The sequence below is a fragment of the Balaenoptera acutorostrata genome, chromosome 1, assembly GCF_949987535.1.
Source record: "Balaenoptera acutorostrata chromosome 1, mBalAcu1.1, whole genome shotgun sequence".
Taxonomy (NCBI): Eukaryota; Metazoa; Chordata; class Mammalia; order Artiodactyla; family Balaenopteridae; genus Balaenoptera; species Balaenoptera acutorostrata.
This window is the reverse complement of record NC_080064.1, coordinates 117,499,890-117,521,942: the sequence shown is the minus strand read 5'-3', so window position 1 is coordinate 117,521,942 and position 22,053 is coordinate 117,499,890. Positions and strand designations below refer to the sequence as shown.

The window sequence follows — 22,053 nt, the reverse complement described above, 5'->3', positions numbered from 1 at the left end:
CTATAATATCGTTTTTCTTTCAAGATAGCCCTGATGGATATTTTAACCCGATTTCACAGGGTAAAAGTGTCATTGGGTCTCAGCATGTGATTTTCTGCCTCCTTAAATTAGCTCTGATACATCGAAGGGTTGCCCTTCCAAGGACCCGGGAAAATGGGATAGGAAACGCCGAGACTCCCCTACGTCCCCATGCCCATCACCCTCATCCCCATCACTCTCAAGCATGCCCATGTGCACGCACTTGTCTCAAGCTCCAGCCATAAACCCACTTGAACTAGGAAAGGTGAAATAAGGAACTTTGCGTCTTAGAAACGACTTACAGTCTTTGGTGCCCAGAAGAGGATGCTGGCGCTTGGTGACTTACCAAAGAGCAGTGCAACTGTCCAGAGCAGCATGGGGCCTGGCCTGGCGTGGAGGAGGGAACCCGGGGCAGACTGAAGGCAGGGGTGAGACTGGGAGGGACAGCATCTAGGCTACAGGCACAGGGGTGGGTGGGTGACCCCCTCTGACATGGGTGGTGTTAGTGCTTGATAATCTAAATACGGGAAGTGGGGAAGAAACTTCAAAAGCTCAAATTGGTATTTCTTCTTTGGTAGAAGGAGTGTTACACGAATGAATTTTCTTGACCGTAAAGCATAAAGGAGTCAGGTAAGCCACTAGCAAGCACTTTTGGATGCTCTCTCTGTGGTTTGAAAAAGCTCATGCTAGGAACTGGGGTGGGACAGGGCTATGGAAAGACCCAGAGACTTCCAGAATTTGCTTGGCCTCAGCATCTCTTAGTCTGGAAGGTAGCACAGCTCTAGAAACACTAAGATCATCCACTCCCCACCCTGAGTGACCTCTAGTTCTCCAAGGTACCCTCTTCTTCAAGGATAAATGTGTCTGGACACTGCAATGAGGCAGAGAAGTGGAATCCTGAAAAGAGTCCACAGGACTGTCAGCTCAGGAGAGAATCAGGGATTGATGAGGTTGGGGTAGAATGGGGCTGGAGGTTCTGAATCTGAGGCTTTAAGACTGTCAGGTTATTATTTTGAGAAGAACCATTCATTAAAAAGACACCATTAGGAGAGTGAACAGGCAAGCCACAGGGTGGCAAGGTATTTTCAATACATATGGCTGACAAAGGACTCGTATCCAGAATATAAGAATTTCTACAAGTCAATTAGAGAAAGACAGACCACCCACTAGAAAAATGGGCAATATTTTGGATAGGTACTTTACAAAAGCAGATATCCAAGCGCCCAATAAACACAGGATAAGGAACTTGACTTCATAAATCACCGTGGAAATGCAAACTTAAACTGAAATGAGATACCACCACAGCCCCCATAAGAATGGCCAAAACTATAGACAACCAAGTGCTGGTGAGGATGTGAAGCAACTAGAACTCGCGTACACTTCCACAGGGAATATAAATTGGTACAACCACTTTGGAGAACTGTGTGGCAGAATCTACTAAAACTGAACATATAGATGCCTGATGACCGAGCATTTTCACTCCTACGTATATGCACGTGGGTGGGCACCAAAAGACAGGTGCAAGAATGTTCATAGCAGCATCACTTGTAACAGGTTAAAAACTGGAAACTACTGGTCTCTCAACAGAGAAGGAAGCCATCTCCCCCACCCACACATCCTCTGAGGACTGAACATGTGAGTTTAAGGTGAAGCATGCAGAGGTGGGTAACATACCAGGAAGCACTTTCTGACAGTAAGGTTGCTCCTGGACGTCTTTGGGTGAGAAGTTTCATATACTGTAGTCTGGAATTTGCTGTGCTTACTGCTGAAAGCAGGAACGGACAGGGTGAATTTTCTAAGTTTTCTTGCCCGAGATTCTCTGATTCAGTGGAAATGGGAAACCAATCTGGCACTGCCAGGCAATTCTTTTGAGACTCAGCTGATTGGGAGAGAGGTAAAAGGAGTGAGGAAGTAAAGTAGGAATCGAATATCTTGTTGGCTCAGCTCAAGATGTTAACATTTATACATTTTCCTCTATTGTTCTCTTTCCAACAGACCTCCTGACTTGAGTTGTCTTTAACTTTGTTCAGCTGCAAGTCTAGGGGGTAACGTGGACTACAGCTAAGGTAGGAGACGGGGCAACCACAAACGGTCCAGCTTGCAAGCACTCGAGGTGCTTTGCAGGCAGAACCCTTGAAGCCTCGGCCCCTGGCTCCTTCCACTTTCACTGGGTTCCGGCAGCTTGAGTGCGTGAAGCCTCCCCCACTTCTCGCTCTACCCCTGCAGAGTAAGATTTGGTTGCACCTTCAGAGGTGTTAGTGAAGTTGGCTCTCTGAGCTGAACTGACCGCACATCGTTTCTTGGGGACGAAGGTCACCCGAGGGAAGTAGGGCTGCTCCCAGGTTAGGATTCTTCCCAGACCCAGGCTCACCTTGAATCAAGACTGGGATGGGCTGGCGGGATTAAAACCCATCATACTAATACTTTAAGGGAAATAAGGGGCTAAAAGGAGGTGGGGAGGGTTCTCAGCCAGAAGGGGCTTGAAGCCCAGGGGCCCTCATTCCTCAGGGTGAGCTGGCAGGGGAGCAGTGGTAAGGGACAATGGCTTCTGGGGAATGGGAAGATTCAGCCCCACCCCTAGGAGGTAAGAGGGAAGGGCGGGGTAGAGAGCAGGGGTTAGGGGCAGCTCTGGGCGTGGAGACAGCATGGTGGGCCCCAGAGCCACCCACCTGAGCTTAAATCCTTGCTCTGGGTACTCATCTGCTGAGAGCTTGGTGAAGTTTTTAACCTCTCTGTACCGCAGAATCCTTAGTTCTAAAGTGGACAAACGATTACTCCTGCGTCATAGGGGTGTTAGGAAGTTTAAAGGAGATAAAACCTTGAGAGACACTTAGACAATGCTGTCTAGAACTTTCTGCGATGGCAGCGATGTTCTCTGGGCTGTCCACTTCAGTAGTTACTAGCCACGTGTAGCTACTTGTGGTTGGCTAGTGAGACTGAGGAACTGAAATTTTGTCTTTAATTTTACTTAATTGAAATTTAAATAGCTAGTAAATCAACTATACTCCAATATAAAATAAAAATTAAATTAAAAAATAAAAATCAATTTAAATAGCTACATGTGGCTAGTGGATGCCTTGTTGAATATTGCAAGCTTAGCATAATGACTGGCAAGTGGGAAGTGCTTGTTGATTGGCTACTGTTGTAAGGAAAAGAGTGCGGAAGCCTTGAGCTACCAGAGCCCTCCTCTCAACCTTAGTTTGTACTGGAAAGGCCCAAAGAGGTGAAGTAAATTGTGTAAAGGTACTCAGCCATGAAGCCTGCTGGGACTGGAGGCCCAAGGAAAGACTTGACATCATTTCTCTGAGTTAGGTTCGAAAGAGAGAACTGAGGAAATTTATCAAAAGCCTAGAATTTAGGACAGGAGCTGTACAGACCAGGAGTCCAGTGAAGATGGAGCCAGACTGGGAATGAAGCTCTGGGCCTGGCTGCACTATGAGGCATCTGGTCAACCTCTTTCCCTCTCCCTCCTAGAGACCTGGAGAGAAGTTGGAAGGGCCAATGGGAAAGTCTGTGTCAGGTCTGCAGCGATCCCCTGTGGCTACATGGACAATTGCCCTAACGAGAGCGTCTTTATTAATACCGAAAGGTCATTCTCTGTCCGCCTACCCACTTATCCATCAAGCTTTATTTTTTATTTTCTAGCTCTTGCTCAATGCCCAGTCCATCTGTGCCCCTGGGAGCTTAGGAGGAGACAGGCATACACTCAGTATGGTCTTTGTGCTTTTTAAACCATTTTTTTCCATGCCTCCATTATCCTATTTCATCACACTGTATTGTATTTGTTTTATTGTCTTTCTCTAATTCCAGTTTGTGATCTCCCCAAAGCCAAGAGCCAAGTCTAATTTATCTTTGTGTCTCCAGGCCTAGCATAGTAAGAGCTTCAAGGTACGGCAAAGTATAATTGGAGTTCTGGAGTCAAAGAGTTGGGTTCTAATTCTGGCTCTGCTGTCTACTAAGTGGAGGATGGGGGGTGGGAGGGGTGGCATAATCTCAGATTTTAAATCTCTAACAAGGTAGTAATGACCTTGATTTCTAGTATTGTGGAGAGGATTACACTTTTGTGCACACAATATCTTGTACATTCATCCTTCCACCTGAACTTGGGGTCTACACTTATATCTTCTTAGGAGCCTTGTACCACCAATGCTACATGAACTTTTCTCTCCCATGAGTATGGTCACACCATCTCAACTGGATCTTTCTGAAAGATGCTCAAGTCTCTTTTGTCTTCAAACCAAACCAAACCAAACCAAGCCAAACCATTCCAGCAGCCCTTCTCTTGACTCCACACTCACCATAAGCCCCATTTACAGTCACTCTACTTCAAAGAGTAGAATATGGCAGTGCTTCCCAGCTGGTGTTCTGAGACTCACTGGTGTATCTCAATGGTTACAGGTGTTATAAGAAATTGATCTTCTCAGCCCTCAGGGCAGCTGGGTGGGGCCACACTTCCAGCGGGGAGCAGCCTTGCTCAATTACCCAAAGTTTCATTTAAATATAATTTTCTAGGGATTTCCTGGTGGCGCAGTGGTTAAGAATCTGCCTGCCAATGCAGGGGACACGGGTTCAAGCCCTGGTCCGGGAAGATCCCACATGCTGCAGAGCAGCTAAGCCTGTGCGCCACAACTACTGAGCCTACGCACCACAACTACTGAAGCCCGCGTGCCTAGAGCCCGTGCTCCGCAACAAGAGAAGCCACCGCAATGAGAAGCCCACGCACCACAACGAAGAGTAGCCCCTGCTCGCTGCTACTAGAGAAAGCCCTCGCGCAGCAACGAAGACCCAACACAGCCAAAAATAAATAAATAAAATAAATTTTCAAAAAAAATTAAAAAAAAAATTTTCTATATGTGCCACAAAGTGAAAGGGTTTGGGAAGCGCCAACGTGCATTCTGCCATCCCCCAGTCTCCATTTGCTCCCCTCTCAATCACCCCTCAACCTGCTCCAGTTTGGCTTCTGCCTCCTTCATGTCTCCAGAATATCCAGTGGGTGGGGTTTTGTCCACACTCTGTTTGATTTCATGCTCACGTTGTTACTGCTGATTACTCCCTCCTTCCCTAAACACCGGGACAGCAGGAAACCTCTCCTGGTTTTCCTCCCCACTCTCAGCAGACTCTGCTCCCTCCTCCAGGGTCTTTGAAGAAGTTCTTCCGACCCCAGTCCCGGGCCCTTTTCTCTGTTCACTTTACAGTCTCTCACTCAATAGTCTCATCTGTGCCCATGGTTTAAATGATCACTTCTAACGCAGACTCCCATATCTGTCATTCTAATGCAGGTCATAACCTTGCATTTAAGATATGAAACTGCAGGGGGAGGGATACACTGGGAGATTGGGATGGACATATACACACTACTATATATAAAATAGATAACCAATAAGGACCTACTGTATAGCATAGGGAACTGTACTCAATACTCTGTAATGGCCTATGTGGGAAAAGAAGCTAAAAAGAGGGGATATATGTATACGTATAATTGATTCACTTTGCTGTACGCCTGAAACTAACACAACATTGTAAATCAACTATACGCCAATAAAATTTTTTTTAAAAAGATATGAAACTGCTTACCAGAGAGCTCTGCGTGGAGGTCTCAGAGGCTTCATAAGCTCAACTGTCGAGACTGAACCCAGGCCCTGCCTTCGAACCTGGTCCTCTTCTGGTGTTTCCTGTGTTAGCTGGCATCACCACTCACCACCTGCTGTGCAAGTCAAAAACCTGGGTGTCACGACTCTGATTTGCCCCAAACTTTCCCATACTTTGACCCTTTTGGATAACTGGTATCGTGCATGTGTGCATGCTTTGTATTTCTGTTGTTTATCATTTCCCCACTGCCAGTCTGCCTGAATCCCAGTCGTGTCTTAGATTTCAGTTTACATAACCATTCCTATGGAAGCTCTTTCCTGACCACCCCCCATCCCCCAGCCCAGGCTGGCTGAGGGGCACACACATCTGTCTCAGCATTTAGCACACCCATCCGGCAGGCATTGTAATCGCCTCTTGTGTGCATTCCCGCCACAGGACTGCAAGCTCTCAGAGAGCATGGGGCTAGTTCGTCTTGTTCTTTGCTGTGCATTCAATGCCTGGTTCAACAGACATGTGTGGGATGGAGACTGAGATACAGCAGAGGCTCCCCTCTTACTGGTCCTGCTTATGCCCAGTAACAGCCAGCTGGAGGGCTGCTGAATTGTCACCTGATCTGCCCTTCTTCAGGTCCTCTCACTCCCCTTCCATTCTGTTATTCATAAATAAGTGGGTCTTAGGGTGGGATTGCCCTACCTAAGGTGCTTGGTTGTCTCTGAGTTAGCGTAGTATCCAAATAATTCAGTACCTCTATTCCTTCCTTCCTGGCAATGGGAGATTGTCAATTTCTTTGGGGGGGGGGGCTTCCATTTAATCTATGTTTCTTTGAATCACAGCTGCACCCCATCTGTATTTCCTTGCTTTTGATTGTATACATACCCATGACATTCCTCCTTGCATATATTTTCCTAAGTAGCATGTTACGGTTTTTTTCAGTTGTGTTTCAGATAGGGCAGCCTAGAAGCCTGTGGTCACCAAAAGCGGTCTTAGAACTGAGGAATGTCTCCATAGAAGCGGCTGAAAATGGATGGAGGCATATTCTTCCCTGGAGATTGAGGAAGAAAAGCATATATAATTAAAGCAATAAATTGGGTTTTTGAGGTTGTCTGTTTACCATTGTCAAATATAATCTATTTCATGCATTTATCCAGAATGCATAAAATAGGTCAGATTTCATTTTCTTCAGTTTGCTTATTTTCTCCTCCAGTTCCCTGCGTAGACACAGAACTCAGATGGAAATGGGAAGACTGTTGACTTGTGTACTTAGAGAAGGTGGTGGTAAAGGATTCAGTGCGCTGGACCCTGGAAATTGGATGCCCGCGAGCAAATAAAAACTAAAAAGAGGCAATGAAGTATCTGGGAAATAGCATGGTGTTTGGAGTCAGACAGATCTGAGTTAGAATCCTGGCTCAGCTGCATTCACTGTGCAGCTTGGATTTCACTCTCGTTCCTGTCTTCCCTGCATTCACTCCGTGCGGTCCTCCCACCACCAATTTCTCTCTCCACTGGGTTCTTTTCATCTGCATGTGGACATGCGCAAATATCATCTCAAAACAAACAAACCTTGCCCTCTGCCTTCTTCATCTCCTTCAGCTTCCACCCAGGCTTCTCTTCCCTTTACTGCCAAGCTTCTCAAAAGAGTCGCCCACACTCCCCGTCTCCTCTTCTGCAATCCCTACCCACTCCTCAGTCTCTGATGACCTGGCTTCGGCCCCCACTTCACCACTGACCTGCTTCTGTCACAGTCACAATGACTCCTGTATGGCCAGCCCCAAAGACCGTTCCTTGCCCTCAGATCATCTGGCTACTCAGCAGCATTTCCAACAGTCGAGCTGTTTCCCTCTTGAAGCAACTTTTCTTTCTTGGCATCCATCTCATCCCCCTCTCCTGGATCATCCTCCTACCTCTCTGGCCTCTCCTTCTTAGTCTGTTTGCTGGATCCTCCTCTTCAACCTGACATTGAACGTAGGGGTCCTCAGAGTTCAGTCCTTGGGTCCCCTCCCCTCCCCTTCCCATCACTTCTCTTCACGGGTTACACTGTCTCCCTAGTCCTACGGCTTTAAATAGTGGACAGCAACACCAAATCCTGACCTGACCCCACCTCTCTGGTAGACTTCGACCCGGAATATACAGCTGTTGGCTCTCCTCCTCCACTGGGGTAATTCACAAATATCTCAGACTTAACTTATCCAAAATAAAATCCTTCATCCTTCTCCTTGCTGGGAACAAGCTACCCTTCCACTGTCCCTGCCCTCCTTCCTATGTTTTCTCATCTCAGTAAGCACCACCACTAGCTACTCAGATAGAAACTTCAGAGTCATTCCTCACAGCTAATCTATTACCCAGTTCTATTGGTTCCTCTCCAAAATATATCTCGAATCCACCTGATTCTCCCCAGCTTTACTGCCACCATTATAGTGGATCTCCTGATATCTTTTGCCTTCATTACTGTGAAAGCCTCTTAATTCTTTTCCCCACCTCTGCTCTTGCCCTCCCATGCATTTCACACAGAGATATGACCTACACAGAAGATAAACAGACCCGGTGTAAACACTCCTTGGCTTAAAACTTCCAATGTCTCTCTCCATTGCACTGAGAATAAAACAAACCCCTTTTTATAACGCCCAGCAGGGGAGCCCTACCTCTCTTTGTGGCTTCCTTTGAAACCACCCACTTCTCTCACCTTGCTGGGGATGATCCTTCAGTTCTGCTAAGGACCACAGCTCCTCCCTCCATGCAGCCTTCCTCTGCTGTTCCCTTTGCCTCAGAGGCTCTGACCCCACCTCACCTGTGCCTTCACTCTCTGTGGTGTGTGTGTGTGTGTGTGTGTATAATATTAAACATTCAGAAAAGTAAAATTTTATTGTATGTAAATTATACCTCAGTACACCTGATTATCAAAAGAAAGAAAGAGAAGGAAAGAAAGAAAGAAAGAAAGAAAGAAAGAAAGAAAGAAAGAAGGAAAGAAAGAAAGGAATAACAGATAACATAAGAAACATCTGGGTACCCACCACTCAGCTCTATTTAATTCTAAAATGTCATATTTGTTTCAGATATTTGTCGCTCTTTAAGGAATAAAATAGTACACAATGAAGACACCCCACCTCTGGATTCCTTCCCGATTCTATTTTCCTCCCTTCTTTCCCAGAAGTAACTCCTGAATTTGGTGTTTATCATTCCCATGTTGTTTTTATACTTTCCTTACGTGTGTGTGTATCCATCAACAATACATAGCGTTGTCTGCATAGTTAAATTTTATGTGAGTAGTTTTATTGCGGGAGGATTCTGTAACTCACCCAGGTCCTCAGCATGGTTTGTGAGATGGATCCACACTCACACAGGTGGCTCTAGCTGTCATTTTCACGGTGGCATAGTATTTCATTGGATACATACATCTAACTTGACTTATTCTGCTCAAGATCGATAACGGTGCCATTTTCAATTTTTGACCATCATAAACACTGCTGCAAAGAACATCTGTACACGTCTCCTTGGGCACATATTTGAGAGTTTCTCTAAGGTAAAAGCTTAAAATCGGAATTTCTGAATAATAGCGTACTTGCCTCTCCAACTTTACTAGATAGTCCCAGATTGCTCTTCAAAGCGGTTGAAGAGTTTCCACTCCCACCGCAGAGGGGGCATTTCCGGAGCTCCTTATTCTCACCTACAGAGGTGCCGAGCTCGGTCAGGCCTCCAGGGGGCGCCGCGCAGCTCGTTGTGATTCTGGGCGGCCGCGCCAAGAGCGGCTGGACGCAGTTCTTTTCGCTAGTTCGTGGTCCCTTGGCTCCGCAGGTAGTCATTGTTGAGGATGAGATCCCAGAGGTGCATTTAGGGCAGGCTCCAGCCCCTGGATCGCTGGGAGAGGGGGCCTTAATCCTCCTCTCCTCCAAATCTTTTCCAAAATTTGAAAGCGGTACAAAACAAAAACTTCTCCATCTTGAATTAAAACCAAAAAAGGACCTAGGTTGCTAAAAGAAACATCTGTATGCTTAACATGCAAAATATAGACTGCTAACATTTTAACCTATATGTTTGCTTCAGATGTTTTCTTTTCAAGAAACAAAACGTTCCAGTTACACTCGAAATTCTCCTATTTCACCTCCCTGCCTTCCAGGTGGCAGTTAAGATCCTGAGTTTCGGGGCTTCCCTGGTGGCGCAGTGGTTGAGAATCTGCCTGCCAATGCAGGGGACACGGGTTCGAGCCCTGGTCTGGGAAGATCCCACATGTCACGGAGCAACTAAGCCCGTGTGCCACAACTACTGAGCCTGCGCGTCTGGAGCCTGTGCTCCGCAACAAGAGAGGCCGCGATAGTGAGAGACCCGCGCACCACGATGAAGAGTGGCCCCCCGCTTGCCACAACTAGAGAAAGCCCTCGCACAGAAACCAAGACCCAACGCGGCCAAAAAAATAAATTAAAAACAAAAAAAACAAAAAAACCCCCCCAGATGCTCCATCTCTTAAAAAAAAAAAAAAAAAAGATCCTGAGTTTGGTGGATATCCAAACCATTTATTTGTATAACGTATGTATCCATAAACAATGTACAGTATTGTTTGTTTTTATTTACACAAATGCTATTCTGCACCTAATACTCCTGCAGGTTTCTTTCCTATGCACACAACATTGTTTCCAAGATAAACCTACGTTGAGGGCTTCCCTGGTGGCGCAGTGGTTGAGAATCTGCCTGCTAATGCAGGGGACACGGGTTCGAGCCCTGGTCTGGGAGGATCCCACATGCCGCGGAGCGGCTGGGCCCGTGAGCCACGGCTACTGAGCCTGCGCGTCTGGAGCCTGTGCCCTGCAGCGGGAGGGGCCGCGATAGTGAAAGGCCCGCGCACCGCGATGAAGAGCGGTCCCCGCACCGCGATGAAGAGTGGCCCCCACTTGCCGTAACCAGAGAAAGCCCTCGCACGAACTGAAGACCCAACACAGCCAAAAATAAATAAATAAATAAATAAAGTAGCTATAAAAAAAAAAAAAAAAAAAAAAAAAACCTACGTTGATGCCTGTATATCTGGTTCAGTGTTTATCAGTTCTCCTAACAATATATTTTTAGGTTGTTTTCAGGTTTTGGCTATTTAAGCAATGCTGCATACACACTTCACAAGAGATTTTTGTTTTGTTCATGCTTACCTTTGAGTCTCTAGGAGTGTGCCTGGCACAAAGAAGGTGCTCAGTAAACTTGTGTTGAGTTAATGAATAAACGAACAGCCTCATACATGTTTCTAGGTTGCTCACATGCAGACTTTGCCCAGAATATACATATAAAAGTGAAGTGGCTGAATTTTCAGGTGAGCTTGGCATATTACTCTCCAAGGCTATTGTTCCATTTCATACATCCCCCAGCAAATTTGAGAGTTTTCATTTCCCCTTAGCTTCGTCAACCTTGGTATCTTGAGATTTGGTGTATATGTGCGTCCAACCTGATGTATATCAAATCATATCTTCTTGTGCTAATTTGCATTTCCCTAATTCCTTTCTGACTATCCCCCCACCTCCCGCCACCAATTGACTTCCTTTGTGGCTTCCAGGTTATCAGATTAGCAGAAGTAGGTTGGGGTGGGTTGAGGGTCACTCTTAAGCTCTCAAGGGGGCAGCCTGACTCCTGAATGGGTCTGGACCTCTCCATGTATTTCCAGCCTCCTTACTGTCCTGGAAGGTTTTGAATACATGTGCCAGATCCAGGACCTCGGGACTGAAGAGCAAAGTTGGAGACCCAGGGCACCCTCCCCACCCAGTCCCACCTTGAGCTCTGAAGCCTCCTGTGAGGGGTGGGAGAGGGCTCTCTGGGCGCCCATGCTGGTCTGTTATTCTCCAGGTCTCCAGCTGGAGAGTGCCAGCCAGGAGAGCCTGGGACCCAGAGTGCTCTGGCATTTGTAGCAGCCTTGACGCCTCTGAGGACCCTGCATGTTCCCGTGGTGGGAGCTGTCTTTGGCGTCCCTGGCACTACCCCTCCTTCACACACACCATGCCCTCCACTTACAGGAGAATATGCCATTTGGTCTGTTTGGCTCCTCTGTATTTGACAAATTGACCACTATTTGGAGAAAAGAAGACAAGTTCAAAGGTAAGGGGAGAGAGGGCTGGGGAGCAGGGGTGCAACTGAGGAGGAAAGTTTGAACTCACAGGGTACCCCTTGGCCTTGGGACAGTAGGGAAAAATACTGGGCCGCTGGGCTGAATGTAGCACCGGGGGTCACCACCCCTGTAGGCCTTTGAATAGGGTCAACAGCCCAAGACGTAAAATGTGACACCAGTGGATCAGCCAGAACAGTGGGTGTGCAGGAGCCACTGCCAGCTGCCCTTGGAAAGGCCCACATTTTTAGCATGTACGGATGACACGCACTTGAGATCCTTTCCCATTTGAAAAGCATTAAAAAGTCATAACCTGCAAGCCCAGAGGATGAGCACTCTGATTTAACAACCCTTTTACTTTCTTTTGCAAAGCATTAAAGTCATTAACTTCCAGCAAGCAGGGACAGGTTCTTACTTAACTCCTCTCTTCTGAAAAGTCTTAAAAATCAGCCGCGGTGAGAGCTTGTCTCTCATTGGCAATGTTAAACCATAAAGCACTGTACTGCTGCTAAGTAATGGGGCCATTCTGTCACTGTGTGACTTAAGAAAAATGGAATCTAGTGACACGTCTTCTGCTCAGAAGCCAGTGGTGACCCCACACTTTGGACCAGATACGATCCAATTGGTGTTCTGCTGCCCTTTCACTGCCTTAATCTAACCATGTGTTTTCTGCTACCCACTGGATGAGGTTTTGCCCTCATCCATGCCAGTTGACTCCCTACATCTTTCCCTCTCCCTCACTGCCACCCATTCATCTTGCCCGTCTCTCTCTCTAAGCCTCCTTATGTGGACCTGACGTATAACATTCGTATTTTTAATAACATCCAAATTTGTATATCCTTTTAGGCTATCTGACCACACCCTCCACATCTCATGGAAGGTTCAACTTCGTGAATTCTACCAGATGCACTCCTTTTATCTCTTTAATCACTCCATCATTAAGTATTTATACATTGCATCTTTTCTAATTGTATGTGTCCACCTTTGCATGCACACTTAGGGGTGTACACGTGTAATGTATTCCACACTATATTATACAACTCCAAAGTTTATTCTTTTCTTCCCATTTCTGCATCTATGTGCAGATACCCACGCAGGTGACAGCATGTCAGTTAGTCAGTTGCCACATGCTTATTGAGCACCCAGGTGCCAAGCATTGTGCTGGATGCTATGGGTATGGGCACAGTCCTTAGACTCTAGTAGGAAAGAGAGAAATTAAACAACTGAGTGAATCATTATAAGTGAGCAGAGAGCTGCAAAGTAGAAGGACAGATGCTTTGGTAATATGTATGAGTGTATGTGGAGGTGGTTGGATGCCATTCCCCAGGAAATGATGTTAAACTGAGACCAATAGTAGGGGTAGAAGTTGGGAGCTAGGCAGAGCTGGGGAACAAATCATTTCAGGCAAAGGGAATAGTATGGGCCCAGACTGTCATGCAGAGAGAGCTTAAAGCATCTGGTAACATGCAGGAAAGGGTTAATTCAGCTGGCGTGGGTTGCCCCAACCTTATACATTCCAAAGGTCTTCAGGACTGCCCCTGGACCAGCTCTTGCAAGATGACCTCTGAGCTCCTGGAATATCCTGCCTGATAAGAATGCCTTTGTATATCTGAGACCTTGGGCCAGGTCAGATAGTCTATGCTAACTAAGGGACATGGTGAATCCTTGTTTTTATATGCTGAGGCTGTTTGGGGCCTTCCATATCAATTTGACCTCTGTTGGGGCTGGAGACTGAGGAGATAAGGTCAGTTACACAGGTGTTGATTACATGATACATGATGACCCTCAACAAAAACCCTGGACACCACAGCCCGGGTGAACTACCCTGGTTGGCAATATTTCTTATGTGTTGTCACACATTGCTGCTGGGAGAATTAAGCACTGTCCTTGCAACTCCACTCAGAGAACGTAACTGGAAGCTCCCACCTGGTTTCTCCTGGACTCTGCCCCATGTGCCTTTCTCCTTTGCTGACTGTAATTTGTATCCTTTCACTGCATTAAACCATAATGGAGAGGATACCAGCTTTTCTCTGAGCCCCTCTAGCAAATCATCACAACCAAGGGTGGTCCTGGGGACTCCCAACACAGGTAGAGCAGAGAGAACAAGGGCTGTGGGGGGAGGGGAATGACTGAGGTGAGGAGAGAGATGGAGAAAGAGACTGGATTCCTCAGAGCCTTACAGGTCATGATCGAGAATGACATGGTTCTGCCTGTGGGCTTGATTCCAGCGTGGTTACTTTATTTCATTCTATTCCATGGCCCTAGGTTGCATCCAGCCCTGACTAGATCTCACAAAATGTACCTACAGAAAACATGCCAATCAGTGAATTTGCTTGGTGTGGGGTTGGGGGGAGTCCAAGGGCACATAAAACCTACTGGAGGAGATGAGCAGTGTCACCTGTCCGGATGGCTGCACCCATTATTTCCTGTATGGCCCACCTTGGGTTTGGAGCAGTTACTACTCAATATATATTGGTAAAGAAGAAACAGTGGTGTGTTTATTATAACAGCTTGGGGGAAAAAAAATCCCAGAACTGTTTTCCATACTGAATCCCACATAATGAAAACTCAGAGGTGACATCACCAATCTGTTTCATGATCACATATCCATGGTGACAGAATAAGTCAAGGGAAAAATAGGGTGAGAGAGTGGTTGAAGCGATTTAAGCAATTTGTTGGCACAAAGGACTCAGTTATCAAGGTTGCAAATAAGTCATCAACTTCAGGCATGGACGGGCACCAAAGTGTTTCTCAAATTTCTGCTTGCTTGGACAAGCATGCTGCCTTCTCAAGAGTATGCCTTGAATCCTTAATAGCCGGAGAAAAATTTTAAAGTAATGGAAGAAGTACTTATGTAACTCATTTCTAAATCAACAGGGGACTATATTTTTGATGGTGCAGGAGGCTTGAGGCAGAAGCCTGTTAGGGATGATGGCTGTGCCTGCGGCCCAACACTCCCAAGTCAGATAGGTGCTCCCGAGGCCTGGGGCAGCAGCACAGGGTGGGGTAGCCGTGTGATCTCAGAGCCACACTGATGGCCCCGTCAGCCAAGTGCCTTGATTCTGGAGAACACAAGATGCTGTTAGGCAATTTCTAATTACAACGAACTCTCTTCTTTCTGTTCCCAAGAGGGAAGGCAGTTTATACTTAAACACAAACCCAAGTTTGAACCCTGTTCTAGCTATGTAACTTTGGGTGTGTTATTTAAACTCTCTGGGCCTCGGTTTACTCATCTGTGCACTGGTCATTATAAGACCTTGTTCATAGGGTTGAAGACTCGATGAGGTAATGCCTATAAAGCACTTGGCACAGTGCCTGGCATGCATTAAGGGCTCAAACAACAACAACACAACCAGAAAGGACGTTAAGGTGTTTAGTAAGTCCTCAGACATAAAAAGACATTTTCGAGGGCTCGATGCCAGTCACATGTGCCTCAAGATTGTCATGCTGGGTGAGGACATCCACATGCTCTGAATGAGATACTAGTGGATGTGACAGACGTGCCCTAAGGAATCAGCTTTACTATTTTGGCCGTCAAAGCTTGGGCGGCATTTTAAACAGCAGCCCGTAACTCAGGTGCTGCTGGCTTCAGGGTCAGATGCAGGGTTGTTCTTTGGCTTCCTAAAACGATGAAGAGAATGGATGTCGGAGGCTGTGCTGATAAAATGGCCCTCGAGGTAAAGTTCTGATCATGAAGACAGACCCCCGTGTAACTGGAACTAGGGGGAGGTCTTGGCAGGTGCGATGTCTGGTGGAAGGAACATGAGTCTGGACTTACCACTTGGGTTTGATCCCAGCTCCTTTACTACAAGTGTATGAAGCTCCTACACTGCAAGTATGAGGTGTTGGGCAAGTTACTGGTCTCTAAACCTCAGTCCCTTCATCTGCACAAAGGGGAAAATACTTGACTTGCAGAGTGACTTTAAGGATAAATTGATACAGTGCAATGTATGTAAAACACCTGCTATATGGTAGGCACTTCATAAATGATGCTATAAGTAAGCCAAGTACAGTCACAGCAAAGCATGAAATGCATTAGTGGTAACTGATATTGTTTTGTGACAAAGCAATCCTGTGAGACCAAATTAGTTTCTTAGAAAGAACGGCAAGATACAGACAGCAGGTTTGATGTAAAGCTTGGCAGATGAGGGCAGTTCATTCTGGGAAATGGCTTATGGTTTGGATCAAATCCCTGCCCCGGGTGACATGTTCATCACTGCCCTGGGAAGACCTGATCTGGGGGATCATGGGGGACACGTGGAGAGGGTCTGCATGAGGACCAGACCTCTTAACCAGTGACGAGCCGCCCTATAAGGGTGATGACAAAGCACAGCTCCAAGAGAGGTGGGGGGAGCCGCAGTGAGTGCGCAGGATGTAGCCCTGTCTCTGCAGCGGGAAGCTGTGTGCTGGGACACGTGGCCTGGGAGGCAGTCATGGAGCTTGCAGCCCAGAGAGCAAGCGGACCCCAGTCCAGGCGTGCTGCCGGTGAAGTGGAGGTGGGGAACCAGGCCAGGGAGGAATGGTCTCAAAGAAGGGCTCCTCCTGTCCTGACTCCAGTTGCTTCTGCATCAGAACAGTTTTCTGGGAGAGGGACCCAAGAGGTGACGAGGGCAGAACCCAAGTGATAAGGGGGATGTTTTCTACACAGAAAAGCCTCCATTCAGCAGGGAACTCAGATCACATGTCAGAGAATAAACATGAATGAAACTTTAAAAACATGGGGGTGGAAGCTGACATTACAGCTATGCCCACCAGCAACTCACTGAGAATAAAGCCCTCCTGCATGTAGAAAGTTAATGGTGTCTATCAATCACCCTCTTGGAAACCCAGCCTGGGGAGATGAGAGGGACTGGGGACAGGTACCAGACACTGCTTGAAAAGGTAACGGTGTGTGATGGGGTTCGATTGGCCCTTTCTCCCCTATGAGGATGTGGGCGTCCACAGGAGAAATCCCCACGTATGCTCCCACCTCTACTCCCATAGGAAATGAAAGCCTATGGTCGCATGTGGCGCTTGTTGGTCTGATGAAGTGGTTTTCAACGGAGGCCGATTTTGTCCTCCCGGGGGATGTTTGGCAATGTCCGGGGACACTTTTGGTTGTCACAGTTTTTTGGGAGGGCATGCTACTGGCATCTAATGGGTAGATGTCAGGGATCCTGCTAACTACCTTACAGAGCACAGAATGGTCCCCACAGCAAAGAGCTGCCCAGACCCTAGTGTCAGTAGTGCTGGCGTTGAGCAAGCCTGGTCTGATGCGACGCGGAGGTTCTTTGTCAATGGCAGCAGCTTGTTCCTCTCACCTGTCATCTCAGTGTGGGGTAGAATGGGGAAGGGTCACAGCTAGTCTGCAATCCCTCTTTGGTGGCCATATACAGAAGAGGGTGTGGTGCGAAGGCAAAAAATTGGGGGGTGTGTGTGGGAATGAGCCAAAAGAGAGACTCAGGCTAACCTCTCAAGGTAGATGGAAGGCCAAGGGCAGAGTTTTTCATTTCAAGTCAACTCTTACTTATTTAAAAAGTGATTTCCTTAAGCACATAATTGTATGTTTATTTCCCTGAGGAACTCTTGAAGCAGAGGAGACCTGCTGAAATTATGGGGATGCAGGCTGCACACAGGGTTTTAATGGGGTTAGAAAAATTTTTCCTCTCCTTTGAAAGAGGCTTGGGAGAAAGAGAAGGGCAGGTTCCTCTCCTGCAGGGCAGAGGATGTGGGGGGATGGAGTTAAGATGGGAACGGAAGGGCAGACAACGTGAGGAATGGTTGTGTGACCCCAGAGGGTTGGAATCAGAGACAGAACTCTGGGGTACAGCTTCAAGCCTGCTTCTTCTCTCCCCCCATCCTGGTAATTGGAGGGAAGGGATCCAGGAAGTGGGCTGTTCATACCCTTCCTGCCCCACCACCTTCGCGTGTACACGCACACACGCACACACACACACACACAATCAAAATACTCCTTTGGAAGATGCTCTGGTTTGCATCAGGACAGAATGGGTCATGCTGCTGTGGGAGGAGTGGGTGCGTGGGCAGGGCAGAGGGGACTTTGATGAGCAGAGGGTAAGGGTTTCAGTGCTTCCCCTCTTCTGCTACTTCTCACTCCTCTGTTTTAGCCTGAATGCTTGGAACTGTAGGTTCTTCTCTTTGAGAGAAGTCCTCACCTGGGTGAGCTGGGTGGGGACCAAGGGAACAGAATGAAGGAACTGATTATCCAGATTCGACACACAGAGGAAAGGAGGCGGGGGGCGGCGAGGGCACTTTACAGTCTTTCTCTCACTGCTAGATTGGCAAGACTCTAGCTAATACTCCTTTTGTCTAAGAGGGTTGGAGGGGGGTCGAGTTGGGTGGGCGGCAGAGTAAGGAAGATGCAGTGAGGAGTGGGTGGCCTGGAGCTGGTGGTGGCCTAGGCCAAAAAGGCTGGGGTCTGCAGGGGAACCCTTGCCTCCTCCCTCCATGTCTCCATTGGATGTGGAATGCATGTCTGCCATAATACCTATTCCATGTGGTTGGAATCTGTCGTGCTCCCCTCCTCCAGCAGGCTGTGAATCATGTCCCCTTCAGCTGGAGGGCCTCTGCATCTAACAAAGCCTGGTATACAGGCACTCAGTACGCATTTCATGATGAATTCCTACCTTATCCAACCTGGCCTGCCATTACAGAAGAGAGGACAGGAATTCAGGCAGGAGTTATAGCAAAAAGAGTCCACCTGGCTAGTCTATCCCATTCATCCTATCTCTCGAAGCTGCAGGTGTGGTGGTGGTGCTGGTAGGATGGCATCCAATGGGGAAGTGAAGGTAACATCTGAGAAACACAGCCAACATTCGCAGCCCTGAATGTCTTCATTTAATCATCAAATATCCTCTGCATACCTGCCCAGAGAGGCTGGGTTCTGGCATTCCTCAGCCTCAGGCCGTGGGGCAGCATAATGGGCTGGAGGTCACAGGTGAGCGGAGCAGCCTGAGGCTGGGGAGAGGCACCCAGCCCCTGGGAGATGGAGACAGTGATTATCTGTGAGCACAGCATCCAGGCCTTCTCTGTCTTAAGAGGGCTAAAGGGATGACACACGTGGGGCATGCGGGCCTGGACTGAGGGGCTGTGTCCACAGGGGCCCTCCTGGCCTGCGAGCATCAGAGACCTTGGGCTGCCAGGGATTTGTTTCCTTTTCATTGACCAGCTCCCCAGATGACACATCAAATATTATTATTAGAGGGCAGATACATAAGAGTTTCAGCCTCTTTAAAAGGCTGAAAATGTGTGCTGTAGTCCTGGCACATACTTCCACTTTCCAGAAGTGTAACTGTGCGCCTTTCTGAGCCTTGGCCACCTCATCCAAAGAAGGGATGGCCCTTCTGCCTTCCCTTTATTATGGGGCTATTGTGAGGCGCAAAAAAAGTCGCAAAGTGTGGGAGCACTTTGTAAACTTAAAGTGCTATGCAATGTGAGCTGGTTCTTTATTTATTCAAGGCAGCGGCAGAGGGACACCCCACGTTGGTGCTGCTGCAGCCATCCTCCTACCAGGACCTGCCTGCAGGGAAGGGCTACTTCTGTCTTTTGAGCCAGCCGAGCGAGCGCTGGAGGGCTTAGCACTTCTAGTTCACTTCCGCGTCTCTGGCCCCATCTAACACACAGGTCAGAGCCGCGGGGGACCTGGCAGAAGCGTGCTGAGGTCCCTTATTTCCTTCGCTGGTAGAACTGGAAGACCGCCTTCTCTTGCTCGTAAGTCTCGATGGAGCCGGGTCGAAGGCGCCGGATCTCAGCGATGGCGTCCCCTGCAGCCAGGCCCCGCTCCTTCACCAGGTAACAAGCCAGCATGGTACCCGTGCGGCCAAAGCCCAGGGCACAGTGCACTCCCACCGCCTGCGAAGGGGGAGCTGGGTGGGGTGGAGCTCAACGCCCTCCCAACACTCTCCTGACCCTCACTTGTAAAATACAACCAGGTTTTAAAGATGTAGGACAATGAAGAATGAAAATATCTGGTTAAGAATTTATTTTATATTGCTTATATGTTGAAATAATATTTTGGAGTTACTGGGTGAAATTATATTATCAAGATGAATATCTCCTGCTTCTTGTTTACCTTTTAAAAATGTGGCTCCTTTACATTTGGACAGAACCTTACTCCGGAGACTGCTCAATACCCCCTGACTTCAACCCCCATCTCTCCCAAGTCTGTTCACCCTTTCTCCTTCACAACTCACACATCAGCTGGTTCTTCGTTGCTTCTCCTCGAGCCCAATTCACACTGCTGGGCCCTCTTTATACTCCTCCCCCTTGCCGCCCCGCCCCCTCCCCCCGCCTCCGCTCCCCCCCCCCCCGCCTCCGCCCCCGCCCCGCTTTGGCTTTCTGTTCTGGTTGCGATGGTCTCCTGTCCCCACCGTCTTCCTCCAGTCTCTCTCCCGGAACTCAGCTAAGTTATTCCTGGCCCTGACCTCCCCAGCTCCGCGTGTCCCCGCTGACCCCTCCCAAGTCCCTCCCTTCCGGCGCTAACCCCGCTCACTAACCTCTCCCCGGGCGTTGGCCTCGTCGACAATCTTCACGAAGCGGTCGATCTGCTCTGGGCCCGGCGAGCAGAAGTCTGGGATGCGCAGTCGGTGCAGGGTGAGGCCGGGGCAGCTGTCGCTGTGCGGGGGCCCGCGCTCCGTCAGTGACACCAGGTGCCGCACACCCTGGTCCAGCAGGAACTGGTAGTGGGCGGGGAGCCGGGGCAGGGCCAGCCCCGCCAGCCGGCCGGGGAGCACCCAAGAGAAGTTGGGGGGCTGCACGCCCATGGCTGAGGGAGGGCACAGAACAGCGGGTCACCGGGGGCGAGGCCGGCGAGGCCGGCGCGTCCCGCTCCGCCCACCCGCCCCCGGGCCGGGTAACCTTCCACCTACCTAGCACTGGCGTCTCCTGGGGCCACGTGGTCTTCTGGACACAGCCTGGGTGTCGTCCTGCTTCGCCTCAGGGGATTGGCCGAGCCGCCTGGGGGACGGGGCTAAAACACCCAACTCCGGGCTCCCAGTGACCGCCGGAGCATTCTGGCCCGGCCCCAAGCAGAACACTCGTTGATTGGTTGGATAGTCAATAATGGGCGGGATTACTGCAACTGTGTGCACGGGGATTGGTGGACCACGCAAACAGCCAAGAAGGAACACCTAGAAGGAATTAAGAATTGTTTTCTGTGGATGAAGCAACCCCGGGTCGAGCTCTGCTGCTCCCTGGCGGTCGGTGGGAATTATTGCATCACTGGCCAACTGCCCCTGCTGCCCAAGGGCCTGGCCTTGTCTTAACTTTCTTCACAATGGATGCCCAAGGCAAGAGATGGCAAATCTACATACGCCTGGTGGGAGGAATCGTCTCTACAATAATTCTAAGTCATTATCAGTGACTTTTTGAACTCGTCCAGTAAGCGGGAATCACCACTGTACAGGGAACTATTCTTGTTTTTCCACTGCTGGAATTATTAAAAAAAAAAAACAGTGTTTCTGCCATCTGGTGCCCTGAAATCGAACCCGGGAGAGTAATTATGTAATAATAATAACAACAACAAAAACAGCAACAACAACAATATAAGAATTAACAAATTGAGCATTTACTATGTGCCAGGCATTTTTCAAACTGATTTAATTGCCACAATACTCTTACGAGGTGGGTAATCTATTTAACTCTCTTACAGATGAGAAAACTGAAGCTCTGGAGAGGTTCAGGAACTTGACCAAGAGATGACTGATGGCAGGGGATTTGAAACCAAGCAGCCTGGCTCCAGAATCTTTAACAAAACAGTATTGTATTCTAAAGTTAAATAGAAGGTTACTGCCTCTTTACCTAACCATCCTCATGCCCCTCAGCTGGGTTAAACAGTTGCAGGATTTGTTAATTTTTCGTCATATTTCCTGATTCTCAGGTTCTGTGAGTCACTCTTCCCTGGGGAGGCTAAGGTTTCTCTGTGTCATTCATAGCAGGTGGGGAACTAGAGCTGAAGACAGTGTCTTAACTGTGATCTGACTGGTTCATATCCTCATTTGAACAATGTGCTTCTAGTGATCAGACTAATTATAATTATGAAAATAGTTAACCCTTATTGAATTTGCTTATGTACCAGGCCCTGTGCCAGGTGCTTTCTGGAAGAGCCACATTGGGAAGGTATTTTTATATCTCTTTTGCACATGAGTAATCTGAGGCTTAAAGAAGTTGGTTAACTTAGCCAAGCACACACAGCTAGTAAGTAGCTGGGCTGGTTGAGCCAAGGTCTTTCTCATTCCAAGCCCAGGGTACCTAGTCTTGAAGATGTACTTCCCTCCTTCTGTCCCCATCTACCCCTGACACACACATTTGGTTCCAGCAAAATGAAAAGGAATTTTTCTTCCTCCGAAGATCAAAGCCTGCTCTGACCCTGTGGAAAA

At 48.2% G+C, this 22,053-nt stretch overlaps 1 protein-coding gene and 1 long non-coding RNA gene across 2 annotated transcripts; one reads left to right on the top strand and one right to left on the bottom strand.

Moving 5' to 3' along the window:
* The first annotated feature begins 513 nt into the window (after positions 1-513).
* On the top strand, positions 514-2,143 carry LOC114236422 (uncharacterized). Its single transcript, XR_003622393.2, has 3 exons — positions 514-648; positions 1,606-1,653; positions 2,014-2,143. It is a non-coding gene; the product is annotated as an uncharacterized LOC114236422 (long non-coding RNA).
* A 16,384-nt stretch (positions 2,144-18,527) lies between these two features.
* DUSP23 (dual specificity phosphatase 23) lies at positions 18,528-20,687 on the bottom strand. The gene is made up of 3 exons (XM_007171797.3): positions 20,545-20,687; positions 20,173-20,441; positions 18,528-19,528 (listed from the first exon to the last, which is right to left on the bottom strand). Exons 2-3 carry the CDS (start codon positions 20,437-20,439, stop codon positions 19,343-19,345), a joined length of 453 nt encoding a protein of 150 aa, XP_007171859.1. The 5' UTR covers positions 20,440-20,441; positions 20,545-20,687; the 3' UTR covers positions 18,528-19,342.
* Between the last annotated feature and the right edge of the window lie 1,366 nt (positions 20,688-22,053).

Bases quoted from the DNA above. Each gene is read 5' to 3' on its own strand.
- DUSP23 (XM_007171797.3), bottom strand. From the start codon at position 20,439: ATGGGCGTGCAGCCCCCCAACTTCTCTTGGGTGCTCCCCGGCCGGCTG. The intron at 19,529-20,172 runs GTTAGTGAGCGG...CCCCCTTCGCAG, and splicing joins AGGCCAACGCCCGGGGAGAG to GCGGTGGGAGTGCACTGTGC.